This window comes from Cydia pomonella, chromosome 8 (genome assembly GCF_033807575.1).
Source record: "Cydia pomonella isolate Wapato2018A chromosome 8, ilCydPomo1, whole genome shotgun sequence".
NCBI lineage: Eukaryota > Metazoa > Arthropoda > Insecta > Lepidoptera > Tortricidae > Cydia > Cydia pomonella.
In genome coordinates this window covers 16,381,150-16,408,649 of record NC_084710.1, presented here as the reverse complement: position 1 = coordinate 16,408,649, position 27,500 = coordinate 16,381,150, and the positions used below count along the sequence as shown (strand labels likewise).

The 27,500-nt window shown below is 33.6% G+C and overlaps 1 protein-coding gene across 1 annotated transcript in view; it reads left to right on the top strand.

Annotated features, from left to right (window-relative positions):
• Positions 1 to 24,702, top strand: part of LOC133520699 (corticotropin-releasing factor-binding protein) — a 32,923-nt gene extending 8,221 nt beyond the window's left edge. The window contains exons 2-7 of the mRNA XM_061855313.1: positions 2,951 to 3,056; positions 4,102 to 4,262; positions 6,082 to 6,277; positions 8,142 to 8,320; positions 19,810 to 19,918; positions 23,188 to 24,702. Of these exons, the coding sequence (XP_061711297.1) occupies positions 2,951 to 3,056; positions 4,102 to 4,262; positions 6,082 to 6,277; positions 8,142 to 8,320; positions 19,810 to 19,918; positions 23,188 to 23,357 (921 nt within the window). The 3' untranslated portion in view covers positions 23,358 to 24,702. The remainder of the gene's footprint in view (positions 1 to 2,950; positions 3,057 to 4,101; positions 4,263 to 6,081; positions 6,278 to 8,141; positions 8,321 to 19,809; positions 19,919 to 23,187) is intronic.
• The last annotated feature ends 2,798 nt before the right edge of the window (positions 24,703 to 27,500 follow it).

Sequence of the window (27,500 nt, the reverse complement as noted above, 5' to 3'; positions counted from 1 at the left end):
ATCGAATCAATTTACCACTCTTGTGACTAAAATATAACTTACTGGAGAATAAAGAGAGCCTTTACAAGCTCATGTTGATGCAACGGACTTTTTATAAAAAATAAGGTGAAGATTAAAAAAAGGATTCTACAACTCTTCCTTAAAAAAGAACAAAACATGAAATGTATGTATGTATGTTTTGACGACCGGTCTGGCCTAGTGTTTGCACAGATATTTGTCCCTGAGTCATGGGTGTTTTTAAGTATGTGTTTAAGTATTTGTATATTATATATATCGTTGTCCGAGTACCCCAAAACACAAGCCTTCTTGAGCTTACCGTGGGATTTAGTCAATTTGTGTAATGTGAAATTGCATGAATTCATTGATAAAATAGCCACGTAATTTGGCGGCTGGGTATACAGTCTTTATCATTTATAGCCATATCGATATTGTTAGAACATATAAACCAAACAGGTTTTAAACCCAATGTTCCTTAGCTGGAAGCTATTTTGTTTTGTCTGTGGTTTTTTATTTTGTCAGTTTACAAACAAATGAATACACGTATCGTTTTGCTGTCTGCGACAATATAATGTTTTACTCTATTCAATCCTGGTAGAATTCCACTCCAAACCCAATAGATATCCCTGTAGAGTTAAGTAATAATTTGTACTGAATTATCTAACGTGTTTGAACCAATTTTGTCTGTTCATGTATGAATAGGTTCAAATTCTATGCTTGTTTGGCATACAATATTTCTACATAGGTAATATATAAAAACACGTCATAGATACTAACATTTATTATTAATTAGGCATTAAAAATGAGGAGGTTATTGTTTCGATTCTCCATGTTTAATTTTGGCATATTTCCAAAGACGTCAATATTACATGAACACTAATTTAGATTAAATACTAAATGAAGCATTTTTGAGATAAGATTAGTAATTGAATAACAAGCAAATATTTGTCGTGCCTACTCAAGTTATTATCGCGATAAGAAGAATTTTTATGATCTATTAAGTCGGTACTGGTACTTAAGAGTCCGCAGCAAGCTCGGATCTCCATGCAAACGTAGTTACGCTCTCATTATAAAACGACTAGCTAGATTGTTCTGAAACTCTGTACTTACTCTTATAAATATGATTTTGCATCCTTTATCCTATGAATGTACATTAGTTTATGTAGCTTCATATACCATTGTTAAAAAAATACAGCAAATTTAAATTTATCATACAAAACTTATTTTTGCTCTATTTCGTTTGTTTTATAAGCTGGAACTATATAAACTACTTACAAGCATATAAATATCTCATGTCATTGCTTGTGCAAAGTTTCATTACAATCCAACACGTAGTTACAAAATGGGAAGGTGAAATTCGGCCGAACTTACTGCGGACTATTAATAGTTAACATCGAATACCTACTCACATGAAAAGAAAAATGACTTTCAGTATTTATTCATAAACTATTCATACCAAACAAAACCATCCATACCAAATTTCGCCAAGATCGGTTCAGCGGTTTAAGCGTTAAGAGGGAACAGGCAGACATAGAGTCAGACAGAGTTACCTTCGCATTTGATATTAGTGGTATCTGTATTATTAATTTGGCAGTTTCGCTCAAATAAGTTCAGCTTAATACCTAACAAACATCGAAACAAAAATATAGGTAATACACGACTAAAATTTACATTAATAAGTTTTTGCAAAAAAAAAAAAATTGGCATAAGCTTGTCACTGACTGTACTTTTCTTACCACGGGCAACTAATGTCACCCGACTTACTTATGTATGAAAATTCAGCTCAATCGGAAATCGGGAAGTGGGTCAAATTTAGCTTCCAAGATTTGACACTAACAAAATAACATACATACAGATACAAACAGGGCAAGTTAAACAAAAGCTTATAAAACCTATGATATTTTACATACTTTATCGTTAAAAGTACCGTTCGTTTTAATAGCTATGGCGAGTAACTTAGTCTGAAATATTGGCCATTGGGTAAAGAGTGAAAAAAGTTTTCAAATCTAATACCGGGAAACAGAAGATGGTCGTTGCCACTTTGACACTTTCCAACACTGCGAGCAGCTTGTGTACTCGTAACAGATTGCAGCGATATCATGGTCTGGTTTTCATATTATTTTTTTATTGTGAATCCATGTTGTGCCTGTGCAAGTATACGTTAGGATATAACAGGTATTCTAAATCTAATTCAATAATCTCGTATACATTTCACATTTATACGGCCGCAAGCCGGTCGGTTCCCCGCGTACGCGACCGGCTCCAGACGAATGCCATCGCTTCTGCCATACATAAGTATAGGCACATTGAAAATCCGCTCCGCGCTCATTCCTAACGACCGTTAGGAATCGTACATAAATGAAATAATGACACCGATGCCGAATTATGTTATGCAATTTATTTATTCTACGAGAATAGACCGTGTCATTCATGAAGACGCGTGACTAGTGACCTTGACTCGTATTGTCATGTTATTAAAAGTTAGATTTGACAAATCTGCGCATCATCGTGGATGACACGAACTTTAAAGAGTACAGTGTACTACATATACATACATAGTAGAGAATGTACACGGACTTAATGGATTCTATTTTTATATCACCAGTTTATACTTTGCTTGAATTGCGCTTGTGTAAAAATAAAATATAATAGGTAATTTCGAGAAAAAAAAGTATTACATAGATAATCGGCTAAGAAGATAATACAGACTGATCGCAATCTCTAAAGAGCTACACGATCTCGCTTCTCAAAGGGTTTCCACCTACGCAATTCCGTTGCGATCTCGATTATATTACCTCATAAATGATAACTTCGAGACTTCGTTTAAGTAATAAACGATACTGTGAATACAAAATGTGTATCGTCATTTCCTATATTCAAACCGACATGTGAATGGAGTTCACGACCCATAAAATTATTACGACTTCATTTTTAAGAGATGTTTTCTTTCTAGGAGTTGGGCCGTAGTCGTCAAAGAATATCGACGCGTGGCGTTTCGTGGTATCAGAGGGGAAGGCGGGTTGAAAGGCCTACACACCGAGTAATAGATCCTAACGAAGGTAAGTCTTTGATTTATTAGAAATGGACTCCTTGGTGACAGGAGTTGAACAACAAGAGGCGTTCAATCCGAAAGTTGTGAATTTGGATCTACTAATAAGTTTTGGGAATGTATTTAATTCCTTTCGTGCAATATAGAAGCTAAACAAAGTATTATGCTAGTAGTTAGGTTTCATTAGTTATATGATTATTATGTTATCTGCTAAGATATAATTTAATCTAATTATTCGTTCAAATTGAAGCTTACGGGATTGAAGATTTAAATACCATTCATAGTTATATTAGCTTGTCTAAATGTTCCTTTTGCGTTCAACGGGACACCTATTATTGAAAGGGTCAAACTCTGACCCATATCATGTAAAAATATTCGTTTTTGTATTTTCTCTGTAACATGCGCGAGCCGAATGAAATCAAAATTGGCTACTTGACTGTTTTTTGTAAATAATGTCAAACGATCTTGATTTTCCTGAGGATCAAATGTCTATATAGGACTCATGGCATTTAAGCAACACAAAGATCAGAAATGAGAGTTAAAATCTGACGCTCGCACTCGACAATTGAAACGAAACGCCTCTAACAAAATGATAAGGTGATGTGACGTCACATCATATAAGTCTCTCCTAAATGTATGGAAGATCAAGGAAATTGCCATTTTGACCCTGAAATATTGCGTTTATGCGTATAGTTGTCATACAATTTATTTTTTAATAAAATGTAAGAAAACGAATGGTACCATTTTCTTTTCTATTTTTGAAAGACAAAAAAAAAATATTTTTTGAGATTTCGGAGCCTTGTATTTTTTTATAATCTCAATATTTTTTTTTTTAAATTCCACTTTTTTATAATGAATGGCTCATTTTCTATCCATTTAACAAAATTTTGTTATAATATTCAACATGTGTCAAGTACCCAATTGTAATCGTTGTATTTTTTAATTATGTACGAACACACATTTGACTATCTCTTATTTTTAATTTCACTTTATATTTGCTCAATCAATATTCTAGTATTTCTCTCATACAGAAGTTTTAATTATTTTTCCCTTAGACTGTTTTCTGATGACATCCGACGAGGGAGAAATATTTTTCAAGTCGCCATCAGACGAGCCAATTGTGTGCGGCATTTACATGATAGCGGACCCTGATCAACGAATCCAGGTTACGTTCAACTACCTGGATGTGCCCTGCGAGAATGGAGGATTGGTTGCAGTAAGTATTTATCTACCGATGAAAAATTTAATCACTAATAACGAAAAATCAATAGCTATAATATATATATTACCAGTACCTACTTGAGATTATATATACCCGGGCCCGTTAATCTTTGATGTTTTGTCGACAAAAGCACAGAGAAATAAGTAGACATAGAGTGGGATAAGGGCAAGCGAATGATGAGAGTGCTCACTCCAGCACACATCAGTTTTCTTACCAAAACACTTATTATTTTCGTAGTCGACATATAGCGTCAAGTAGCAGATTTATCAGTATCTAAAAAATGTGTTTGACCCATTGGCTACATACGGCCAGGAACATAAATTTGTATATGACAATGATAATATTAAAAATGTCATTTAAAATACCATGTACAAATATAATCGTAATTGTTGGTATTTGCAGGTAGTTTTGGTCACTAAATTCATTGTGATTGCCCGCTCACAAGATTCACGGAGTTACGTAGGATTACATTCGGCTAAAACCGAGTCTGACAGCATAAGCCGGGCCAGACAACTAACTATTCATAAACCAATCATCTTGCTGTCAACATAGATTTAACCCTTAAACTTTTTCCTCTTTAACTTGTTTTAAACAAAGTTACCTTTACAAAATTATGGAAAACTTAAGAAAAAATCCAATTTGAACTTGATACGATTGGATAAGATTTGAATTCACCAGTAAATCGAATGAAGTAATAGGTTTTATAGGGAAACTTGATAGAATGAATACGGGCAGGTCCTTTAATGACATTGCATTCAACGAGATTGCATTCTTCAATTACTTTTATAAATTGAAAATTATACTTAACTGTTGTTATTCAACTGTGTTACTCTGCAAAGCAGACAGTTTGTCGCTGACCTAAAATGATAATTATACCTGAATGTATGCGAATTGCCTCATCAGATATGAATACAAGGTAGGTGCAAATATTGCATACGCTAAATAAAACTTAGCAAACAGTAATTGTCTTTGTGAACTAGTTTTTTGAATAAACAATTATTTTATCGAGTCAAGTTACTTTGTGGAATAAAAAAGATGTCCATTCGTGATTGGTTATGTTGGAGTTTTATGAAAGCGCTTATGTATGCAGTAATCGAGGATGTTTCGATTACGATGCAAATCTTGGCTTTTGATATCCATGATATTGATATGCAAGTAACGAGTCACTTTCAATAAAGTACGCTCTTAATTAAGACATTTCATAATTACTATCTATGTTCAACTCCGTATAGTTTCCGACTAAAATTCTGCTCTTTCTTGGAAATACGACGCGTATTAAGTCGGTCTGTTGACTTTTAAATTAAGTTTCATTAAGAACGGAGATGAGCGAATTTTTCCTGTAATATTTATGATAATTTTAATTTAATATAAATATTTTAAGCAATATTGGGTATGATTAAAACTAGTACCTAATAAAATAAAATAAACTAAGACTAAAATATGAGCTAATCCTAAATACACTAAAATAAATGTGGTTTTATTACACAATTAATACACATTACCACGCGGCAATATAGTTACATGCGATAAATTAATTGCAATACATAGACGTACGCGGTCGTAGCATGCTGATTATTAAGTCTTTTTTATTTAAATTTCTTCATTTCATTTCATTTTCATATTGAAAACGCTATACCGTGCACATAAGTGTTACCACAAATCTCTCTCCTGAGTCTTACTAGTTCAAAAACGATTTACTGCCACAAGTAGACTATTTGAAGCAGCGAAACCAACTTTATAAAAGCAGTCGGCACTAAGTGCCAGCAGCCGATATATGTATTCAATAACGGTTCTAATAAATATTTCTTTCCAGTGGGTGGACGGCTGGGAGTTGAACGGGCAGGTGTGGCCAGCAGACGCCTGGGACGACGACCGGGTGGTCGAAACCTGCGACCGCCGTCCGCCACACAAGCTGGTGGCGCGCCAGAACGCGGCGCTAATACAGTACCGTGTCCCGGCCAGGGGCAAGGGATTCGCCATCACTGTACGCCATCTAAAAAATCCGAGACGTAAGTTAAAATTTTAAAACCTGTTTGAAATTTGAATAAAAAATAAATATAGAAAAGGCACCTGCCTTGCATGGCGTGAGAACAAAGATAGAATTACGATTTAGCGCGGTATAATTTTTTTATCTATTCCTGATCTGGCATTCATTTATATTACTCTCTATGCGCTTGGACCTCATTAAAAGCGCGCGCGAGCAAGATGCAATGAGAGGAATATCTTATCAATATTTTAAACAGACTTTTTTAGTTAAATATGGATGCCGCTTCAAGATTATTGGCACGAATATGTCACAGTTAATAGTTTTGGACTTCATTTGGAAAGCTTTGGTCTAAAAATATATATTGTTGATTACTTACCTAATTATAACGTCCCAAGCTATTTTAAATCAATATTATTTATGAACTTTCAACTATGAGCTATTTACCTAGCTGATATTTATACATCGAATCCGAAATAAGCAGATACTTCCAATACCGCAATATTGTCTTACGTAAAGGTATTATTTTACTGAAAGAGAACGTAAAGAAAAGTGGCAATAAAGAGTTTACCAAAACGTAAACCTTTTCATCGAATAGTACAGTTCAGTATTTGGAAATTGGATCGGAGATTTGCATTATTAGTTTTACGTAAGAACTTTCTCAGGACTGAAATAAAGTTTGGTGACTTGTAATATACAGATTGCTTTAGTTTATTTTAATGTGTATGCAATTTTTTATGATTTTTGTATATTTTAAAAAGATAGGGCGAAATTTTCCTTAAAGTATTCAGCGCACCAGCTTTTCATTGTCTGGCTTAAGGAATTGGTTAACCAGTAAATATTAGTGAATTATAACGCAAATATTTGTTCATTATTACCTGCTACCCTAAGGTTGTCTAGAAGAGATCGCTTACAGGGATAATACCGCTTGTTGCTACCTTTATTTACATTGTAAATGTTACTTACTCTACGTACAGTCAGGGGCTCAAGGATATATTATTTGTGCGCGCCGTAGCCGCTCATATATGCTTTTAAACAACTGGCATTTCCATACCTTAGTTTATTTCACATTTTTTTTTTTTTTTTTTTCTTCCTCGCGTTGTCCCGGCATTTTGCCACGGCTCAAGGGAGCCTGGGGTCCGCTTGACAACTAATCCCAAGATATTATAATGACAATATTAAATATCAGGGCAGTTTTGTGTAAAAAAAAAGTGTAGGCTTTTTGAACGCTCAGAAACACAAGGTTATTTTTATTTTGGATATCGCCTGCAGCGATGTCGGAAATTTAATCGGTATTAATTTAGTAACAGAGTCTGCAGACGAAAAAAAAAACAATATTTATTTAGCCTACAGTGACCTCGTAACTTTAATAAGGTAGGAATTTGACTGAAATATTTATATAAGACGAAATACATTATTATTACGAGTCGGTTCAACACATTGAATAAGTATACTCCAAAATATTTCTATTTATGAAATCTTACCTTTCAATCTTAAAATAGATTTAATTATAGAAGAGGTGGTCTAAAAGAGATCGCTCTTTAGCGATAAGACCAGTTGTTATCTCTACCTAACTACCTGTGTATATGTTTCTGAACATGTATTGTAAACAGTTTTTCTTGAGGATACTTTGAATTAACAGTTTTGATAAAAGGATCATTATTTCTTGAATCGGGAGTTAAATATTAGAATGGAAAGTAAGATAATGAACCCATTTATATAATATTATCATTGAGTATCTTAAACAAATAAATATTTCACGATGAAGATTACACTATAAATTTGCTACATTCGTCAAAAGTACGAGTATGTTTATCTTCTCATCATGATCGTCAAACATTACATTATAAATTAATAATAATAATAAATAATATATTTATGTTATTTAGCTTGCAACGTGATGATGTTCGGATCCGAGGGTATTTTCACCCTTCGCAACCACGGCGCGACCGGCAACTGCTCCCTCATCACCATAGCCCCGGCTTCGGTGCGGGTGCTGGACCTCAACGTCGGGCAGGCCGTCAAAACCCACTCCCTGCTTGACTTAGAAACCGGGACCTTCAGTCAGGTAATACCATTTCCGATGCGTTCATTTCCGTTTCGTTGACTGAAGCGAACTTCTAGGAAAGGAAATTATATTCCGTCCTGGCGCCGAGGATCCTTAAATGCAAATCTGAGATATTTTATTTATATACGAGTAGGTATCTAATACATGCCAAAGTTAAAGTTTGTGAGGTGACCTAAATTTACACTAGGGGTACTGAATAAATTATACCTAGAAATGAACTCAAAGGTAGACATGTGAAGAGAAGTCCTTAATCCCACTGTTCTTACATTAACCTTAAGTTTTCGTACAAAATTATTTATCTTTATAAAATCATAAACTTCGGTATTAAATTCAGTCCCATAATCAGGTAGGTAAATAAGAAATTGCCCTTAGCATTTATCAAGGTCAACTTAGCTTAGATGGTAGTAATTGTCCGGGAAGCTGCTGGATCTTGGTTTAAATAACAGTCAGGGCTTACCTATTTTACTTAGGCTTAAATAAGTATGAAAGGTTGTCCAAGTATCCGTACCATGACTCACTGACAGTGTCTCAACTGAGATACTAATACGATATCGAGAACGTAATTTACTTTCTATACATCTCGCTCGCACTTATATGCGAGTACGAGCGAGATGCATAGAAAGTAAGTTACGTTCTCTGGATAGCGTTTATGTCAGTGCCGAACTGGTGGTAGCCACACAGAAGTAGGTATAGAGACAAATTTTAAATTTCGAACTGTTTGAAAAGTTTTTTTTTAAGAATAATAAGTGTATATCTATCAAATTTGGCGGAAGTAACGCAGTTTTGAAGTTTTAATATTGAAATACGGCCCGATTCTAAGAATAATTAAGACACGTTTCAAGATCTTGGAAAGATCTTTAAAAGATCGATAACTAAACGACATGTCAAAATTGACGTTTCTTTCGATTCCACTGTCTACGATATTCCTAACGTCAAAGTGACATTGCTTGCCCGAATCGAGCTGCTTCTGTCAATTATACGACATACAAACGATATCCTAAATGAGAACTTATCTAAACCAGAACTTATCGTTATTGTATCTCATTCTTCGAATCGGGTCGTTAATATAGCGCACGAAGTATTTGCTTAAACAGTTATTCGGTATTATAAATGTCATGAAAAAATGGACACCAGTACGTCATTTTTCTCCAGACATAGTCAGCAGCGGTATCATGGTCGCATTTTTATACCCTGTCATGACATGCATCACTTTCGCACTAACATACCTGTTAGAACGTGAAAGGCATGGTGACAAATGAAAAAGAGCCGACCATCTTAGCCCTACTGTAGTGTAGTACTGGTCGGCTCTTTATCATTTGTCACCATTCCTGTCACGTTCTTACAAGTATATAAGCGCGAAAGTGACGGGCGTAGTGACAAGTGATAAAAATGGAACCATGCTGACACCGCAGGAGAACTACTTTGTATCAAATTATAAAGCGTTTTGAAGAAACGCACGAAGAATCCCTCGATGTCTGTTAGAGTTGCTGCGGGTAAATTCAAAATATCGAGGAAGAAATTTAAAGTATATTAGCTCAAATGAAAACACGTACCTAACCTACAGCTTAAAGTGTTTGCAAAATTATTTACTCCTAAGTATATTAAAGACCAGGACATGCGAGCTAAAAGAGGATGCCGAAAAGTTTTTGAAAAACATAAAAAAATTCTTATAATTGATGACAAGATCTACGTGCCTGTAGACCCAGTGGCTATTCCTGGGAAGCAATGCGACCAATCGGGACGTTGTAGATTATTCATAATAATAATAAAATCATACCAAATCCAAATTTATAAACTAGTAATACGTCTGAACCATATATTTATAGAGGCTCTATGAACTACAAAGTTTGTATTAAGTACAAATCAAATTTTGATCGCAGTGCATCTACGTATCTAGTATACACCAACATACAATAAATAATAATTTTATAACACATAAGATTAAACGGGATGTATCTTCTTGTATCTTAATGAGATTCAAATAAGTTCAAGATATTGTTGTGAACTTTAAATTCGACTCCTGGCTGTATGGAACACTAATTACCTTGTTAATACTCCCTGTTGGTGAATTTCATTGGTTTATTTTAAATATTGTTGGGTGCAAGATTATTTATCCGTTTGCTTTAATTAAGCTAATGGGATTATTGGCTTACGGATGACGATGACGAGCGTTCGAAATATTTACGATGTATAAAATAAATACGCAGATTCGATAGACCAGTCAAAATTTTATAAGTAAATGAGGAAGTTGATCACTTTTTATTTAATTACACGGTAAAAATATATAGTTACAAAAGGCAAACGTAATGCCACACGGTATTTTAGGCTAAACAGAGAAGCAAGCTATGTATTCTAAAACCGATAATTCCGTAAAGTTAAAAGGTGCTAACCACGTATGCTCACTACGTCCAGCGTAACTAGTTATAAAAAAATGTAAAGTTTCCATGAAGTAATAACAAAAACAACTAGTAAATATAAAATAATTACATAACTTTGACTGGCTTTACAGTGCCGAATTTTCTAATTAAGATCATAAAATAAAATGAAACATCATATTCATTGAAGAAATATATGAATTAAAATCTGTTTAGTAGTTTACCTATAGAATATAGTAATATAAACATATTTAATGGCTTAGAAATTAAATGGGCAATAAATGTCACACAGGTATTTATTAAAAACCACAAATCGCTCTTAGTTTTACGCAGCCATATAAAAATAACTTTTCATAATATATTTATGAATGGGAAAATAAAATAACGGTTAATTTTCAAAAATATATGTACTTTTTCCTATAAATATAGTTACACCACCGCGTCCTCAGTTGGAACATACCTATATATATATATATACACGTACCTATACACGTATATATACACGTACCTATGTATGATCATTAAATGATGAACCGCTGACACTGATAAAGATGAATGCTGATCGCTGAGATACATCAGTGGATATTAACACTTTTCAATTAACTTTTTGCTAATGACAGGTTGGCCTGGTATACGTTTTGACTGACACTTTTTTGATGAGGCCATTAAGACATTATTCAATTAATGGTAATATATTTTTATTAAAAACTCGTCCCTATATTTGTCCTACCCGTAGGACATAGCATCCTTATATCATTGTTAAATATTTCAACTTAAAAATACAAGTTGCTAAGAAGCTCGGAAATATTGTTTTAATGGGTTTAAACAATTTTATCTACACACATATCATAAACCCTCTATGATGCCGCCAAAATCCGTAAATAATGGCCAACATTACGATAAACTGTTTTGTTACAACAAATTTCTTAGTTTTCATTTACCGCACTGTTTACATTTGACGTACAGTTTACCTTTTCATTAGTTTTAAGTATAAAATGAATATGTTTTGTTGTTTTAAAGGTAAGGTAGCAAAAGTTTCGTGTAAAATAAGCGATAAAAATATTTCGGTGACGCCAAGAGAACAACGATTTGGCAACGTTGCCCCAACGGAGGCTGTAATTTGGGTTAGTAAATATTTCATAGAAAGTTTATAAAAAGTGTGTATATAGAATAGTGTATGTAACTGTACATCATTCTGCCCTTTATTATGCAGCAGCAGTCACATCAACTACTATTATATTTCGTAATAAATATTTTTTGTACCAAATTCTTAGCGTATTTTTAGTTTCGTGGTCTTCATCAGCAAAGATTTTGGTTAAATTTTAATTGAATATCAAGCTATGTATTATTTATTTTGTACAACACTAACTATATGTATGTCGCAGCCATCTGGTTAAGTTCGCCAGCTAATTAGTAGCCTAGGCCGATACAAAAACAATATTGTACGTCAGCTCTTTGAAAACGACTGTTTCAGTCAGCCAAGTGATTCAAATATAACCTAAGAAAATGAAGGATATGAAATAACATAAGATAACGTTAATAAATAATAAATAACCTAACCGTACATCAAATTCAGCAATGTTCAAATTAACTAAATGAGTCACACGACGTCCAGCCATCTAGTTAAACGTTGCGATTAATAACTTGGCGGGTTGTTCTTCAGCCAACTAATTAGCTGGCTAATTTAACCAGTTGACTGCGACACGTACTTTCAATTTATTAATATCATCATCTGTCAATTCTTTTATCATAGACATTATCATAAAAATTATTCGTTGATCTTTATATTCCTTATCAAAACTGAATTATTTATTTATGGTCAAAATTCTTCAGTATTCTTCTTCATTTTACGTGTTGCTAAAGCTAAATTTTTCCGACATCTATTGTTACCTAAATTTGTCGTACGAGTATGATTTAAGTATTCTGTCAAAGCTCGTATCTTCCAAAGAGAATACTTGCATAAGTTAATAGGATCCTGCTACTCGAGAGGGTATCTACGACTGAGTGAGTACAACTTGTTGTCCTTTGACAGTCATTTAAATTAAGTTATATTTAGTTAAGGTTGTAGTCGTATGATATGATAAGTGGAAATTGGCTTAATAACAAGTTGTCATTAACGAGATTGGCGACCGCGTTAATTGCTTACTAGGCTTAGCTTTGACTTGAGCTATCGGAATAATTATTTTAAATACTTACCCCCTTTTAATATGATTGTAATTTAAATTAGTTAATTTATGTTTTATCTTTTTCTTAGAAATACATAAGTAAAAATGACAAATTAAAACAAAACAACATGAGTCATTAAACTGAGATATAAGAGTACTTCAGGAAACTCTTGACTTACAAACTCACCTTAACTCCTTTAAATTAAGTATAACGTTACGAGTATATGACAGTTGACCAGGACGGACAGGGCGAGCAATGAGTACATACGGGGCAGAGTTAAGGTTGCGCCTATCAAATGACAGAGTTTCGCCTGAGATGGTATGTAATGAGGCGCAGAGAAGACCATGTGATAAAAATCGCTCTAAACTTACCAGAACACAAGAGAGGTAGCGGCCGCCCCCATTTAACCTGGTGGTCTAACATCGAGCGAGACGTTAAGAAAGCCCAATTGCCAAAACCGACAATCCGGGACCGACAAGCCTGGCGCAGAAGTATGAGGAGACCCGACCCCAGATTACGGGAGCAGAGACGGACAAAGAAGAAGAAGAAGACAATTGCAGTGCAGCCATGACCTTTTTTGAACTGGGTATTGTATAAATACTGAAAATCGACGGAGGCACTAGGATTTTCACTATTAATACCTAGTTAAAAAAAAAAAGGTTTTCTTGTAACAATGTGTAAAGTATTTTAATAGACAAAGAAGGGGTACTTAGGTTTAATGAAGATACTTTTAAATTAAGTGCAAAGTTTTATGCAAGCGTGAATGGCCGATTCTTCAAGTTTGCGAAACAGTGTTGTTTTTTTATCGAACAACGAGTAGACGTCTAAGTAAAAAGTAAAAGAATTTAGTAGTAATAGTAGGTTTATTGAAGCACTTTTTTATTGTAAAAACTTGATATTGTCAGTACTTGTGTATTATTATTCAAAGCTTAAAATATTTATTACGTTGTACAGTCAGCATCAAAAGTAGCGGATTAAAAAACGCTTCATAAGTATCTACCATTCTGTGACGGCTTAACAAAAAGTGATGTCTTTAATATAGAACAACTAAGACCGTAAAATATATAGTTTAGAACGTGAATTTTAGAAATTTATCTACTTTTGGAAAAGTTATCCGGGATGTCAGATACTTTTGGCACGTTGTTTCATCCGCTACTATTGATGCTGGCTGTACGTACCTAGTAGTTATTGTAGTCGACTAGTCATAAATAGTCATAATACATAACAACATAACTACAGTACTGTATATCATAAGTGAATTCATTAGCTGAGTATGTTTGGCTAATTAATTCACTTATGATATGTATCATATGTCATGACACACAAAACACGCAAAAAAATGCTTGAAATTGAAATTAGTTTAAATAAAAAATAAAACCAGAGGAGTAAAATTCTAAGTGTAAAAAAATCTAACAGGCAATTAAAAATTCCTGTGAGGAACTTAAATTGATTGCTTAACAAGGAGATGGGACGCTTTCTGAAGAAAATAATTTTTATCTACGAACAAAACTGTATCCCGACGAATCTCTTGAAATACATTATGAGTAGATAACCGAGAATATATTCAATATTTTATGAACCCGACTTTCGCGACCCGTAGGGAAGTTGAGGTTTGAGCTTGTTAGATATGCAATTCGTGTTTTTAGAATCTATGTTAGCTACAGTACATACATACCGACAAGTTGTTCCTAATTACACATGGCAAAATAATTGTTTGCCAACTAAAAGGAAAACCTAGACCTTAAAAATAAGATTGAAAGGAAATGGAAATACTATGGGTAGCTATACCGAGTCATTCACGATTGATTCCTCTTTAAATGAAAAGTTTTGCTTTAGCTTTTTTTAAATAATTATAAAAAAATATTTATTTTTGAAAATTAACGATGTCATTTAGTTTCCTTAAACGTACTTACCCATACCCCGGAGTTAACGATATTAAATAAAAACACATATATGGTGTATATAATACTTTTACTAGGCCTTCTAAAATAGATGACCATTCATGAATGAGTTAAATGTGCTCTCTTAAATGATTTAAAAGTCGAAATATAAGAAAAATATATCTGATTCAACTTTAAAAATAAAGTAAAGCGCGGAAATTCCTAAAACATTATCAAACGGGTCTCTTAACACGCTATCTTCAATTCGAACCTCGATCAGTTGTAGTCTACATATTTATAAATTCCTTCGTTATATAGAATTTTTCACAAGAAAGGTAATCCGAAAATAATGACTCGTTTCATAATTTACCGTCCTATTTTAAGAATAAGCAGCCCACCACGTTTACCCTAAAGCTTAACGATCTTTGATAGACTTCCTTTGAAATCGCCTTTCAGATCGTCTTAATTTCGGCTGAGAGGATTTTTTCTTGATCTTTTAATAAAGCCAAAGCAAATCAAATTAAATAAATTATCAAGGCTTGATGACTATTTGAAGTTTTACCTTATCATTGTTTTCTTTAATCTTCATAAATTATCCTTTTCTATTGATTCATTGACACGTTCTTAATACTTACACTTCTGTGATTCTAAATTTATATAAGTATGCGAATTTTCTTACGACAAATACGCTTATATAGGTTAGGTATCAAATGACTTATTTTTAACTTCACTAATTCATCAAAGTAAGGTCAATACGGCCAAATCTGTCTGTGGGAAATTCTTTACCTGCACGCTTTTTTTTCGACCAATAATAGGTCAAGATTTTTATTTTCATCAACAATGCAGCTATACTTTTTCTTAGTCTCAGCAGTCAAAAGTAGGTGTGCTCCTCTATTCTACGGTTGAAAAAAAGTAAGTAAAATACGAACTTCCCGCAGACGGATTTGGCCGCATTGACCTTACATCATATTTAATTATAACTTACATTTACTTCACGTTACTTTTATAATTTAAAATACGTGCATGTTAACCGAAGACTATTTAATATGTGACAGAATTATATAATGAATTTAATATTTAGAACATCATAGTTCCATATTTAAACAAATACTGTCGATGGCGCTGCTGGATATCAAAAACTACAACTTTTACCACGATAACTTGTTTTTGTAATAAAGCAACCTGTCTCTACGAGCAAGTGATTTAAATTGCCAGTGCTTAAGACAGTAACGTTTGGTTACGCTTCGCTTTATAACATGAACTTTACTTACCGTTCTTTCTGATATCATTATTTTCTTATAGTTAGTAGTAAAAACATTAACTTATTAGATATCATAAAGAACGGCCACATCATTTGTATACATAGTCATGAAATCAACATAATTTTAAAGTTAGCATTCGTATAACCATACAAATTTGACTTGTTTTAGTGATTTCCTACATTCATTATATTAGCCCCTTGCTGCAGTTACAAAACTTATAATCTGAGAGCATTTAGCAACGGTATCAGTATTTTTGGTTAGCACCTTACAAAAGTATTTATATTTTAAAATGGAAATATCAAGTAACATATTAATTAAATATCAAAACTATAAAACTTACAACCCAAAACTTAAAATCTAAGAATAAAAAAAATCTTAAAATAAGTTACTAAAAACTGTCCCCCTGCGGCATGGTGCCGTAGACGCTGGCAGCATTTCCTCGCTGTATCGCATTACTAGGTATGTCGCTGAGCGAGAAGTCATATATAACAATATGTATGTAGATGATTTACAGCTGTATACTCAGGCAGAAGTCATGGATGTCGATACTGCCACAGCAGCTATTAATGCTGATCTGAACCGCATCAGCAACTAGTTTTGGCATACTCGTATCTGGAAAACCCTCAAAGTGCCAGGCCCTTATTGTGGGGAGTCCACGTCAAATGTTTCGTCTATTTATTTATTTGTACAAGGTATTCCAACAGTTATAGCTGGATGATCTTTTGTTGCAGCGATCATGTTTGAAGGCGCGCTGATCCCAGTCTTCAATTAAGTGCTTAAAGGATCTCGGCTTTATACTTGATAAATTTCTCGCCTGGGATGGGTAATTTTCGGATTTCAATCGAAAGGTCACTGGAATTTTACGCGCACTTTTTCCTTACAAGAACTTCCTTCCGATACGCACTAAGATTTTTATTGCACAGGCAATAATTCAACCACTCATTGACTACGCTGATGTGTACACCATGGATATCTCCCATAACTTTATTAATTTGACGACCTCTCTGGTATACTAAGTAGGACCCTGTCTATGAAGTTCGTTCGTTTGTTCCTGAGTCATGAGTGTTTTCTAATAAATATGTATATATTATAATATATATATCGTTATCAAAGTGCCCACAACAAAAGCCTTATTGAGCTTACTGTGGACTTGGTCAATTTGTGTAATACTTATTTATTATTTGAATTGATTTGCTTGTTTAATTAAAATAGTATGCGGTTCATTTTCGATCTGCGCAATTACGACCACATCTCTTTCTACCGTCGTCCGTTAATTGGCTCCCAATTCGTCAACAAAGGACTCTCAAGTTTATTTGTGCACTAAGTTATTTCTATTCTGTTTGGATAATCTTTTTTTATTCAACCAAACAATTGAAAACTGCGACATATCAATGTCATTTCAAACATCAATCTTCCACGATAGTACTTACATTTAGTAGCAAATGTGAACACTGAACTCGTACTAAAGACTAATCAATATCTAAACAACCCCTAAGGCAAGTTTATATGCTCGTAGGGGCCTTAAAAAATAAAATTGAATTATTGATTATCTCCGAAATGGAGATAATTATAATTTATAATACCGGTGTCTTTGAGAAAGTTACTAAATTTAAGCTCAGGAATGCACCCTTGAAATTCACGGAAAAAAAAACACGGTGATCTTGTCATTCGCGAAAACACGTACCTTAACTCGTAATGTCATGTTATTAAAGGTTACTTTTGACAAATCTGCGCGTCATCGTGGATGACACGAATTATATCATACTAGCGTCTGATGATCATGATGATTAATAAAAACCATCCCCGGGCCTCAAACAGTCTCCATAGCATTTTTATTTAAATTGGTTCATGTTTTTAATTTTATATATAGACAGACAGAGTTACTTTTGCGTTTATAATATTTGTAGGGATACTAAGTGACGTGATATCTATTTAGTTTTAATAAAATAACGGATGATTACCGCACCAGTTCAAGTTAGAGATATTTTCCGTATTAAATAAATAAATAAATAAATATATATATTATAGGACATTATTTATTACACAAATTGACTACAGTCCCACAGTAAGCTCAATAAGGCTTGTGTTGTGGGTACTCAGACAACGATATATATATATATAAATACATAGAAAACACCCATGACTCAGGAATAAATATCCGTGCTCATCACACAAATAAATGTCCTTACCAGGATTTGAACCCGGGACCATCATTTTTCATCATCATCACGGCTTCATAGGTGAATTAACTAAAAACACGAAGTTTAACATAACAAGAGCTCAGTCTTGTGACAATGTGTATTATCTTTGGTATTTAGTTGCATTTATAGCGATGTGTAATTAGTTTGATAATCGATTGGTCTTTTTCTATGTATTTGTGTAGTCATTACAGATTGGATTTTGTATTTAGTGAGTGCCACTGTGTGAACGTTTTCCCTGCACAAAATTGTACGGTATGAAATCGCTTGGACTCCTCCATTCCGACGTGTCGGAAGCCAGTGTTGCTCGAAGGCACTATACGATCTCGTAACGCAGTAACTTGACTATCAGGTGCAAATAATGTCAATCTAGTTACTAACAAACTTTTGTCAACTGAAAGATGTAAACAAATTATAATTCATCATTCAAAATATAATTTTAAACTATAATTATAAAGAAATAAAATGCAAAAAAGGCAAGCAGGGATAGCACATTACTTTGATAGTATTCTTCAACATCAGAATATAAGTAGGTACGTGACGGGCCCAAGCGAGCAGCGTTCCATACAAATGCCTCAGAAAGTGTTTCCTCGCTTTATTCCGGGATTACATTTTATCTCGTCACGAAATAATCTGAGACATTCGTTTTATTACTCATTTACTGTAACTATTGATCCTTTTTTAAAGATTCTAGTTGACTTCCGTAGCTATTTATAGGTTAAAGAATACGAAACTTTATTTATTACGATTTAAGACCCGTTTAAAAAAGAAAATTTAATAAATGTTGCTGTCGCTGCTCGCAATACTATCAAAGATGAGGCAAAATGACAATGCGGTTGACCATTGGTACCGCAACTGTGTGACTAGACCGGTTATAAATGTTATAATAGGGTGAATCAACTTTTTTGGTTTTGTTATCCTGTCCCGTTGTCCAAGGGACAACAGTGGCACAGTTTGTTTGAAGAGACGTTGTATGCCGTTCTATTAACATGCTTAGTAGGGGGCCCATTATGGACATTGGTTGTAACGACCACAAAAACGCAAGTTTAATACATTTAAGTACCATAAAATCAGTATTTCAATGAACTTTTGTCCCCTGGACAACTAATCGTAACCATGGCAACGAGTGACGCTAAAAAGTTGATTCTCCCAATAGTATATCAAGTTCCTTGTACCGTGATATTAGCATCTTCAATCGCTATCGTTTAATACTAATCAAAAACGATAATGAGTTTATAACGGCTTATGCGGTGAGATGTCAAAAATCCTTATAATAATTTGCTATAAAATAAGACACTAAATTGGTTTCTCTGAAAATGCCCTAAATTTCATGTCCTCATTCGTACCTTATCAATAAATAGAACACAGTCAATTGTTGTAAATAAAACCCAGTCAATCGGAACTATACTTAAGTTAGGTGTACCGCAGGGTTCTGTTTTGGGTCCATTCCTGTTTCTGGTTTATATACATGATTTTTGTATATTATGTGCCTACTTGAAAAATAGATTATAATCTTTCTTTATCTTTATATTATACATTTTTCAGTGTTTTAGGAGTATACCTTTTAATATTTTTTTCACTAAAACAAATTAATGTATGTTTGCTTAGTGCAAAAAGCGGGGATTGCCAGACTTCGTGGACATCGGTGGCGCCGGGGGGCTCGATCACACCAAGATGGAAGTCTACGACAGCATGTGTGGGCTCGATTCCAAAGAAGGTAATTATTTCATAAATTAGGTAGCAACATGTTTGTTATAAAATAACCTATTCGATAAAAATATAACTTAAAGCAGGCGTCACGTTCAGGAGTCTATCTTTAGTACGTGCAGGATGTGCTTCCTTTGCACTGTGACATATATGGGATTATTCAAGCGTATATTAAGGATATGAAAATTTGTGCTATATATATTATACCCAAGTTGCGTTGTGTATGTGTGTATTTATTTTTCAACTCGTCTCGTCTTAATATGTTTAAAAATGAATGTTCAATATACCTAAGTGAACAATATGTAGATCACAAATCTAGACTTATTTAATGAAGATATATAAGATACCTTGAAAAATAAAATAAATGCCATGTTTTTAATATTTCTATCTTCAGATGAGGCTTTATTAATATATTTTTAAGAAACTTAATGTCATAAGCTTATTTTAGAGTATTCACAAAATCTTTTTTGTTCTGGCTACCACTTATATATGTGACATAATGTGTCGCACGCAAATTGTATCATTTCGCCTTTTACAAAAGGCGTCATCATTTTACAAACGTGAAACTCAGACTAACTGACTGACATTATAGGATTAGGTACTAAAAATTTTGTTTGCACGTACAAATATCCTGAAACATCTTGACTTATTAATCAGTTACTTAATAATACATAGATTACTCTATTAATAATGCCGAAACCGATACAGGATCCATGAAAACACAATGAAGTCGATGTTATTATTATTTATAGCATATCGCCCTGTGGCTAGCAGCGGGGTGCCAAGCTGTATGATAATAAATTGAATTGCACGTTATCAGACCTATTCTGAGAACTCTTACAAAAACTTTAAGCGTCCTGTAATTTTGCTTCACATTATGAAACTAATTCTAAAATGAAACTAATAAACCAACCCACATTGAAGTTTATTCAGAGTTCAAAAATATGGCACGACAAATAGTTATTTATTGCGAGAAGAAGCCCTTTGATCCCCCTTTATTGTTTTTTTTTCTTGATTTTTTGACGACCTGCCGGGCCTAGACGTGGCGAGTTCTAAAGTTCTAATCTCGGTAAGGGCATTTATTTTTGTGGTGAGCACGGATATTTAACCCTGAGCTGAGCGATAGGTGTCTTTGATATATGTATATGTATGTTATATGAGTATATAATAATATCGTTGTTTAAGGACCCACAACAGATTCTTTATTGAACTTACTAAGTCAACTTGTGTAATAATGTCCTATAATGTTTATTTCTAAACAAGCATAACTACGATAACTACCATTTGAAAATCAATTTATATTAATTGTACGAGAACACGATAACAATAACTGAAGGGCTTTAAATGTCTGGTACGGTTTTTAATAATCTTCGAAGAATTTAAGTTTCATTTAAGTCATATTTTTATTATTATTGTAGATACCATTAACTTTACTTATTTGCTGGATAAATGTTTCTTTTTTCTTTTTAAATACATAAATTTTCTGGAAAATTAACTACCAAAATGAAAGAGAAATAAATGATGTTGAATTATACGGCGACAATAGCAACATGTTATCAAATTCAGCTATTCGCGTTAAGACATCGCGACAGATAGACCACAAAGTTGCAGCTTGCAGCTTTGATAAATTTTATACCAGAATAAGCTCCTATCTTTATTATTCGGAAAAGTCTCGGGGATAAATTAATCCTGTTGCGGCTTTTACGAACAGGTCGAACAATAATAATTACTGTTAACCTTTCCTTGTTATGCGTAGTAGATATTTAATCCATTTTTTTGTAAGAATAAGTCGTCAGAACATTTTTTATCGCTCGAAGCCGATAAATATATTTTAGCACATTTGTAATTTTATCGTGATAATTATAGCAAATATCGTGTGTACCGTGTATGTCAAGATTTCTATGAAATTAACGCGAAGAAAAGAAGAAGTTTTTTCTTAGAAAAGTAACCACATCACTTATAATTAACCTGAGGTCTTAAGAAGCTAATAGTTAAATTATTAATATAATGTATATTGACATTGTATCTTTACGGACAAGGTTCTTTTAGAATACTAATTATAAGTGTAATGCCGTCAAATTGTTTTTGTTTCTTTAATAAAATATTATATTCTTATGTATTCGTTTAGTTAAAATGTCTTTGTTATTAAATTTCTTTAGGGGCTTCTTTTATTAATTAGTTCTCCCAAGGGAAAACTTAAATAATATATTTTTGTCATATACCTATAATTTAACTCAACGATTTTTCATCTGTTCTATACAACCTTGAAAATATTTATTACAGTGACCATTCAGTTTAATATTAAATTTCTATCACGACCTTAACTAATTTGCATGTTTATCAAAGCATAAAGGTTTCCTGAAAGGATGTTTATTCCTCAACGGCTCAGCCCAACTCGATATTAAGTGTTTGTGTTTGCTATTAACTGCATTGTAAAGCTTTTTTCATGTATAGCATTAGTAGCAGGTCTGGTAGGTGTTTTATTTTATACCGGGAAGGTCGTGGTCGTGGGTCCCTTTCTGGCTCATTTCAATATCTTTTGATGTTTTCTGTGTAGTAGCTTTTCGGTAGTATATTTCTTTGGAGAACCTGCATACATCTACAAAGAAATAAACTCGTTGTGTATGTGAATGCCCACATCATCACAATCCCTTATTATCCTTGAAAGGCGGAATGTCCTCCAATGGGACATATATAAATGCGCTGACGACGATGATTCAGTATTCTTATCATTTCTTATTAAAGAAAATGTAATTTCGTCGGCAAGACGGATTCGCTTATAGATTGCATTAATTATTAGGTAGAGAATTTTTACTGTCGGTTTCTGAAATGTAATTCGGGTTGTCAAATCCGTTAAGAAGTGTTACTCTTACGGTAGATATCACTGCCTCTCTAATGTAATATAAATATAGAAGGGTCGAGTAAACTTTGGTAGGGCAGTTGGTTCGAACGATTTTGCTCTTGGTGGTATTCTTTTCCAGTTTTCATAAACATAAAATAATAATCTCTCGCCTTGGCTACTGGAACGACTAGTCACTTATTTCCTTAGTATATAACATCTGTCTAGACATAGTAGTAAAGTCAAAAAAAAAATAATTATAAAAGACATGAAAGACGATAGGGACCTCATACTATTGTCACTGTGTCAAGGTACGAAATGGGTCTCAAATTAAATCTTTTGACTGCACGACTACTTAAATAAGAGCAAATTATTTAATAAAATATTTTTTCTCTACTCTCTACGAAATTAATTCTAAATCTAAATTATCACTTTTATAGCACGCCGCCCGCTACTCATCGCCTGTGAAGACACCGTGGTGCGACTGGTATCCAGCGGTCGCTTCCACAACTCCGTGACCCTGGCCTTCAACCCTCTCGCTGCCGAGGACATCGAGCACGCTGACCTGATCTGCGGCATGGACGCGATGAACGAGGTGCCCGATATCTAAACCGACCTACGTGACACCTGCTTGAGCCGTGGCACTGTATTGTTAAGTTCCTTACAGTAGCATTTAGTTTGTTAAGAGTAAAAGTACCAGTAATGGTTTTATCTTTGCATTTTTTACAAGCTTATAGTTTAACTATTAATCTACGTAGGAATTTTATATTTATTGAAGATGATTTCATAAGGTAATTTAAGCATCAATTCAGTCGCGAATTTACATCGATAGTAGTTTTGCGTCAGCCCACAGGCCACAATTTAATATTGTCGGAGCTAGGTGCCCCATTAGCGTGTTCTTGGGCAGTGAATGTGTTAACTACTCACTGTTCAACATTTCTTGTTAGCAAAGTATCAAATCAACGCACTCTGAAAAACTGGTTCTTCTAATTACTTCAATGGAAGTGCGATGTCATAAAATTACCGCAGTTGGAGCATCTGCATCCAAACTTAAAGTTTAAACAGTTTTAATGCCAAACACAACTCTCAAACTTAAAAGGTGTGTTCGACACCTTGAATCGAATTAAAAATAAACAAATTTTGAATACTGATTATATTATTTGTTTGGTGCTACGGCTCTCAGACTAAGCGATCCAAAATGTTCCGATACCAAAATATCAAAATGTCATTATTGGTTTGAGAAAATGTTGCAAATGGAGTTTAAATACACGCTGGATATCAACTGTGTAAAGTTTTTGCTATAAGTACTTTTGTAGATGTTTCAGTCAATTCTGTTAGTAGTCACATATAATAGCATCAACCAAGTTGTGTTTAGGTAGTTGTGGTTTGGATATGTAAAGTCCAATAGAAATTGCAGATAATGTGGTAGGTAAACAACTGACAGAATTCGTTAGCATCTGACGTATAACCTAAAAGTTTTACGATGGTTGTTTTCATTGAAATATTAATAATTAACATGTATTTAACTAGTAATTGATATAAAAAAAAGGTTAAAGTATATAAACTATTGATAAAATCATGATTGTCAACAAAAAGTACGAGATTACGAAGAAATGAAGGTAGAGTGGTTGTTTACGTTAATTTTCAATTTCTAGTGGACTTGACTTTCTGTATTTGTTTCTGTGCCAATTATGTACGGGTTTTATTTATTAATGTATAAAATACAGAAAAACTATTCTTACTTTAGTGATGTTATTTTTTTGGTATTTTAATTAATAAGGCCTAGTTTCGTGTAAGTACCTATTTTAATCGTGTTAAAATCGGAACTGTAAGTAGAGTTAATAGCTAACTGTGTCAGTATCTCAATCTAGTCATATAAGAGCTAGAAAACTATAAATTGTACCTACTAAAATGTGTCCTAGACAAAATGTCCATAAATAAAATAAACTTCCTACTGAGCTTTTTTTATTCCATTACGCAGTTAACTGCGGTAAACTATCCGATATAACATAAGCTGACCAATTGTTTATTTTTCTTGTATATTTTTATTGAGGTGTGCCAATAAAGAGTATTCTATCTATCTATCTATCTGACGTGTTTTTAATAAGGTTTCTACCTTATGTTATAAATCTTAGGCGGTCTTTGCATTGGATGCAAATTCACACGTCACTCCGATGTTAGTCAGTTTTTCTGGGCATTTACCGCTATTTTGCGTGAAAAAAAGAGGTCATCATCATCGTCTCCTAGCCGTTTTCGGCCACAGGAACTGCTTTCTACCGCTGTGAGTGTCGCTGGTGCGCTCTCAGGTAACTGGCGTAAACAATTTTAGCAGCGAATGTGCGGCCACACTCGCTGCAGGTCAGCACCCCTCCGACGAAGGTGGTCTGGCCTTTAACTCGTCACGAAACGAGGTAGCGCTACTCTAGCTACCCCAGCTCCTTTACGAAACCTAGCAATGTCTTCAGTTGATAACTGCCTCCTTTAGTGTGCACGAGTCCCTAGGTATTTTGTTTCTGTATACTACTACATTCGGGAGCGGATTATCGCTATATGTTACACTCATAGCGTTGTCATGCTCATACACCGGAGCGACTTGCAAATTAGCATCAGTGTGATAACCGCGTTACGATTTTTTTCAGTTACTTTTATTATTCCGCCAATGTTTATCTTTTCATTCATTTAAACTTTAAAACATTACTGCTGATAAGTTACACTCTATCTTATTTTGGATACCACCTAAGTAAGTCAATTTACAGTAAACTTTTTGCGTATAATGCATCTAAATATACTTACCCTGTGTATTGTATTGGAAATATTTATAAATACGTTTGGTCTTAAAAATAATAGAAGGATCAAATAAAGATAAAAGCAAAGTAAGTCTTGCCTTTTCCTCTTCATAGGTTACATTGTAGATAATTTATGTTCGTAGATTCAGTTAAACTTATATTACTAAAACCCTTTTCTTTACTTGAAACAGAATAGTGTAAAAGCCCTGATGCTTTGAGTCTTGGAACTCAGGCAGACAATAACATGACGCTAAATAATAAATAAGATTTGTTGAAGTAACGCACAAATCTTACAAATATACTGTTACAGAGATTTAAATCAACATTTTCTCCCTTTAACTAAAATATATCTAGGTCAGAGCAATCGTGGAAAATTTTATCCTCATATCAGGTTACACGTAAATGTAAATTTGATCTTATGAGTCTTATTAGGTTATCAAATAAGTAAACGTTGAAAAAGGAAAGTAACTTGAAGCATGTTAGATTTAACAACGTAAATAGTTTCGTCGGTAGTCTATTCAATGCGTTGTCTTATTTCTGACCCCTTTGCTGTCATAGAATACTTTGTGTAGTCATAGAAGAATTTTTTTTTCAGTACTTTGGGGCCAAATTGTTACATAGTGAAGTGAAATTTGCCAAAAAAAATGTTCACGCCACTGTTCGGAAATCTAGCAATAGATGGTCTAAAACTAAACTGGAAAGTAAGCTGTTTCATTGTTATCATCGTCTGTCATTGGTGATGATAAAGGTCTTTTTGTGGCGCAACTTTTACCTTCAAAAATAAAATTAGGTTATTTATAGGGCCAATTACTTGTTAAAAAAAAGGAAAGTCAAAACCATTCAGTTCACGCTTAAGGCGTTTTTACTTTTGTAGCTCTTTGTGGTTTTTTAGCAAAAACGCTTCTAAGCTTATTGTTAGAGTCAGTTTGAAGCAAACAACAGAAAAACGCCTCTGGAAAGTGATAAAAAAAGAAAAAAGGCGGGATCGGAAAATACTTACTGAATTGGATAGTTTAAATTGTGTTTGACTAAAAAATACAAGAAACACGTATCTACGCTATACAAATGAGTTCTTCTAGTGAAGAAAATATAAAATTTACTGGCAAATACATCGCTTTATTTCAACATTTGTCCTCACCCCTCACCCCAATATAAATTTTAATTTCTATTAAAGTACTTATTTAGAGTTATGCAAATGTTTTCTTATTTTCTCGCAGGAGTCGTGAATAGCACTATGTAAGGCCTCGGCCGGAAACGCTAAAGATGGACTCGTATTATTTGAGGGCCTCCACAGTTGTCCATCTTTGAGCGATTTTCCGGCCTCTCCTACAATGTACTAGTGTCGATATGGTAGTATCTGTGGATGTTTTTCTGCTATACTATTTTATTTGACATTAATATGATTATGATTATTCCATTTCGTGGCTTTTGTTGCACTGAATAATGAAACTAAAGATCTCATAAAGTTCAGGAAATTTAATTTAATTATACGTTCATTACTGTTAGAGTAGGTATAGTTTGTTTAAACGCCTTATCTGTCGAATCAGTATTTTGTGAACCTAATTAGTTCCTTAATTTTAGTCTACGTCGATAAAATTTTACCAGAACCCTAATAAGCAATCATTCTCAGAAATTTGCTTTTCAAGGCAAGTAATCAAGTTACCTTGTCAGCTATTCAAGTAATTAGTTTATTTACTTCAGAAGTGATTTCGTTACGAGTTAATAATGATTGAATGTAAACACCGTACGTGTATTTTTTTGGTTTTCTTGTGATCTAAATAGAAACGGTACTTAGGAGTAAATAGCCAGATGAATTGAGTTTAACGGTAGTTGAACTTCGCTGAAGTTTGTCAATTTTAAAATGAAACATATAATATGACGCCATCTATTAAAAATATCACAAGCTCACAAATATATTTATATAGCACTGTGATCTTTTTACTATTATACACAGTGTAACACGAGGA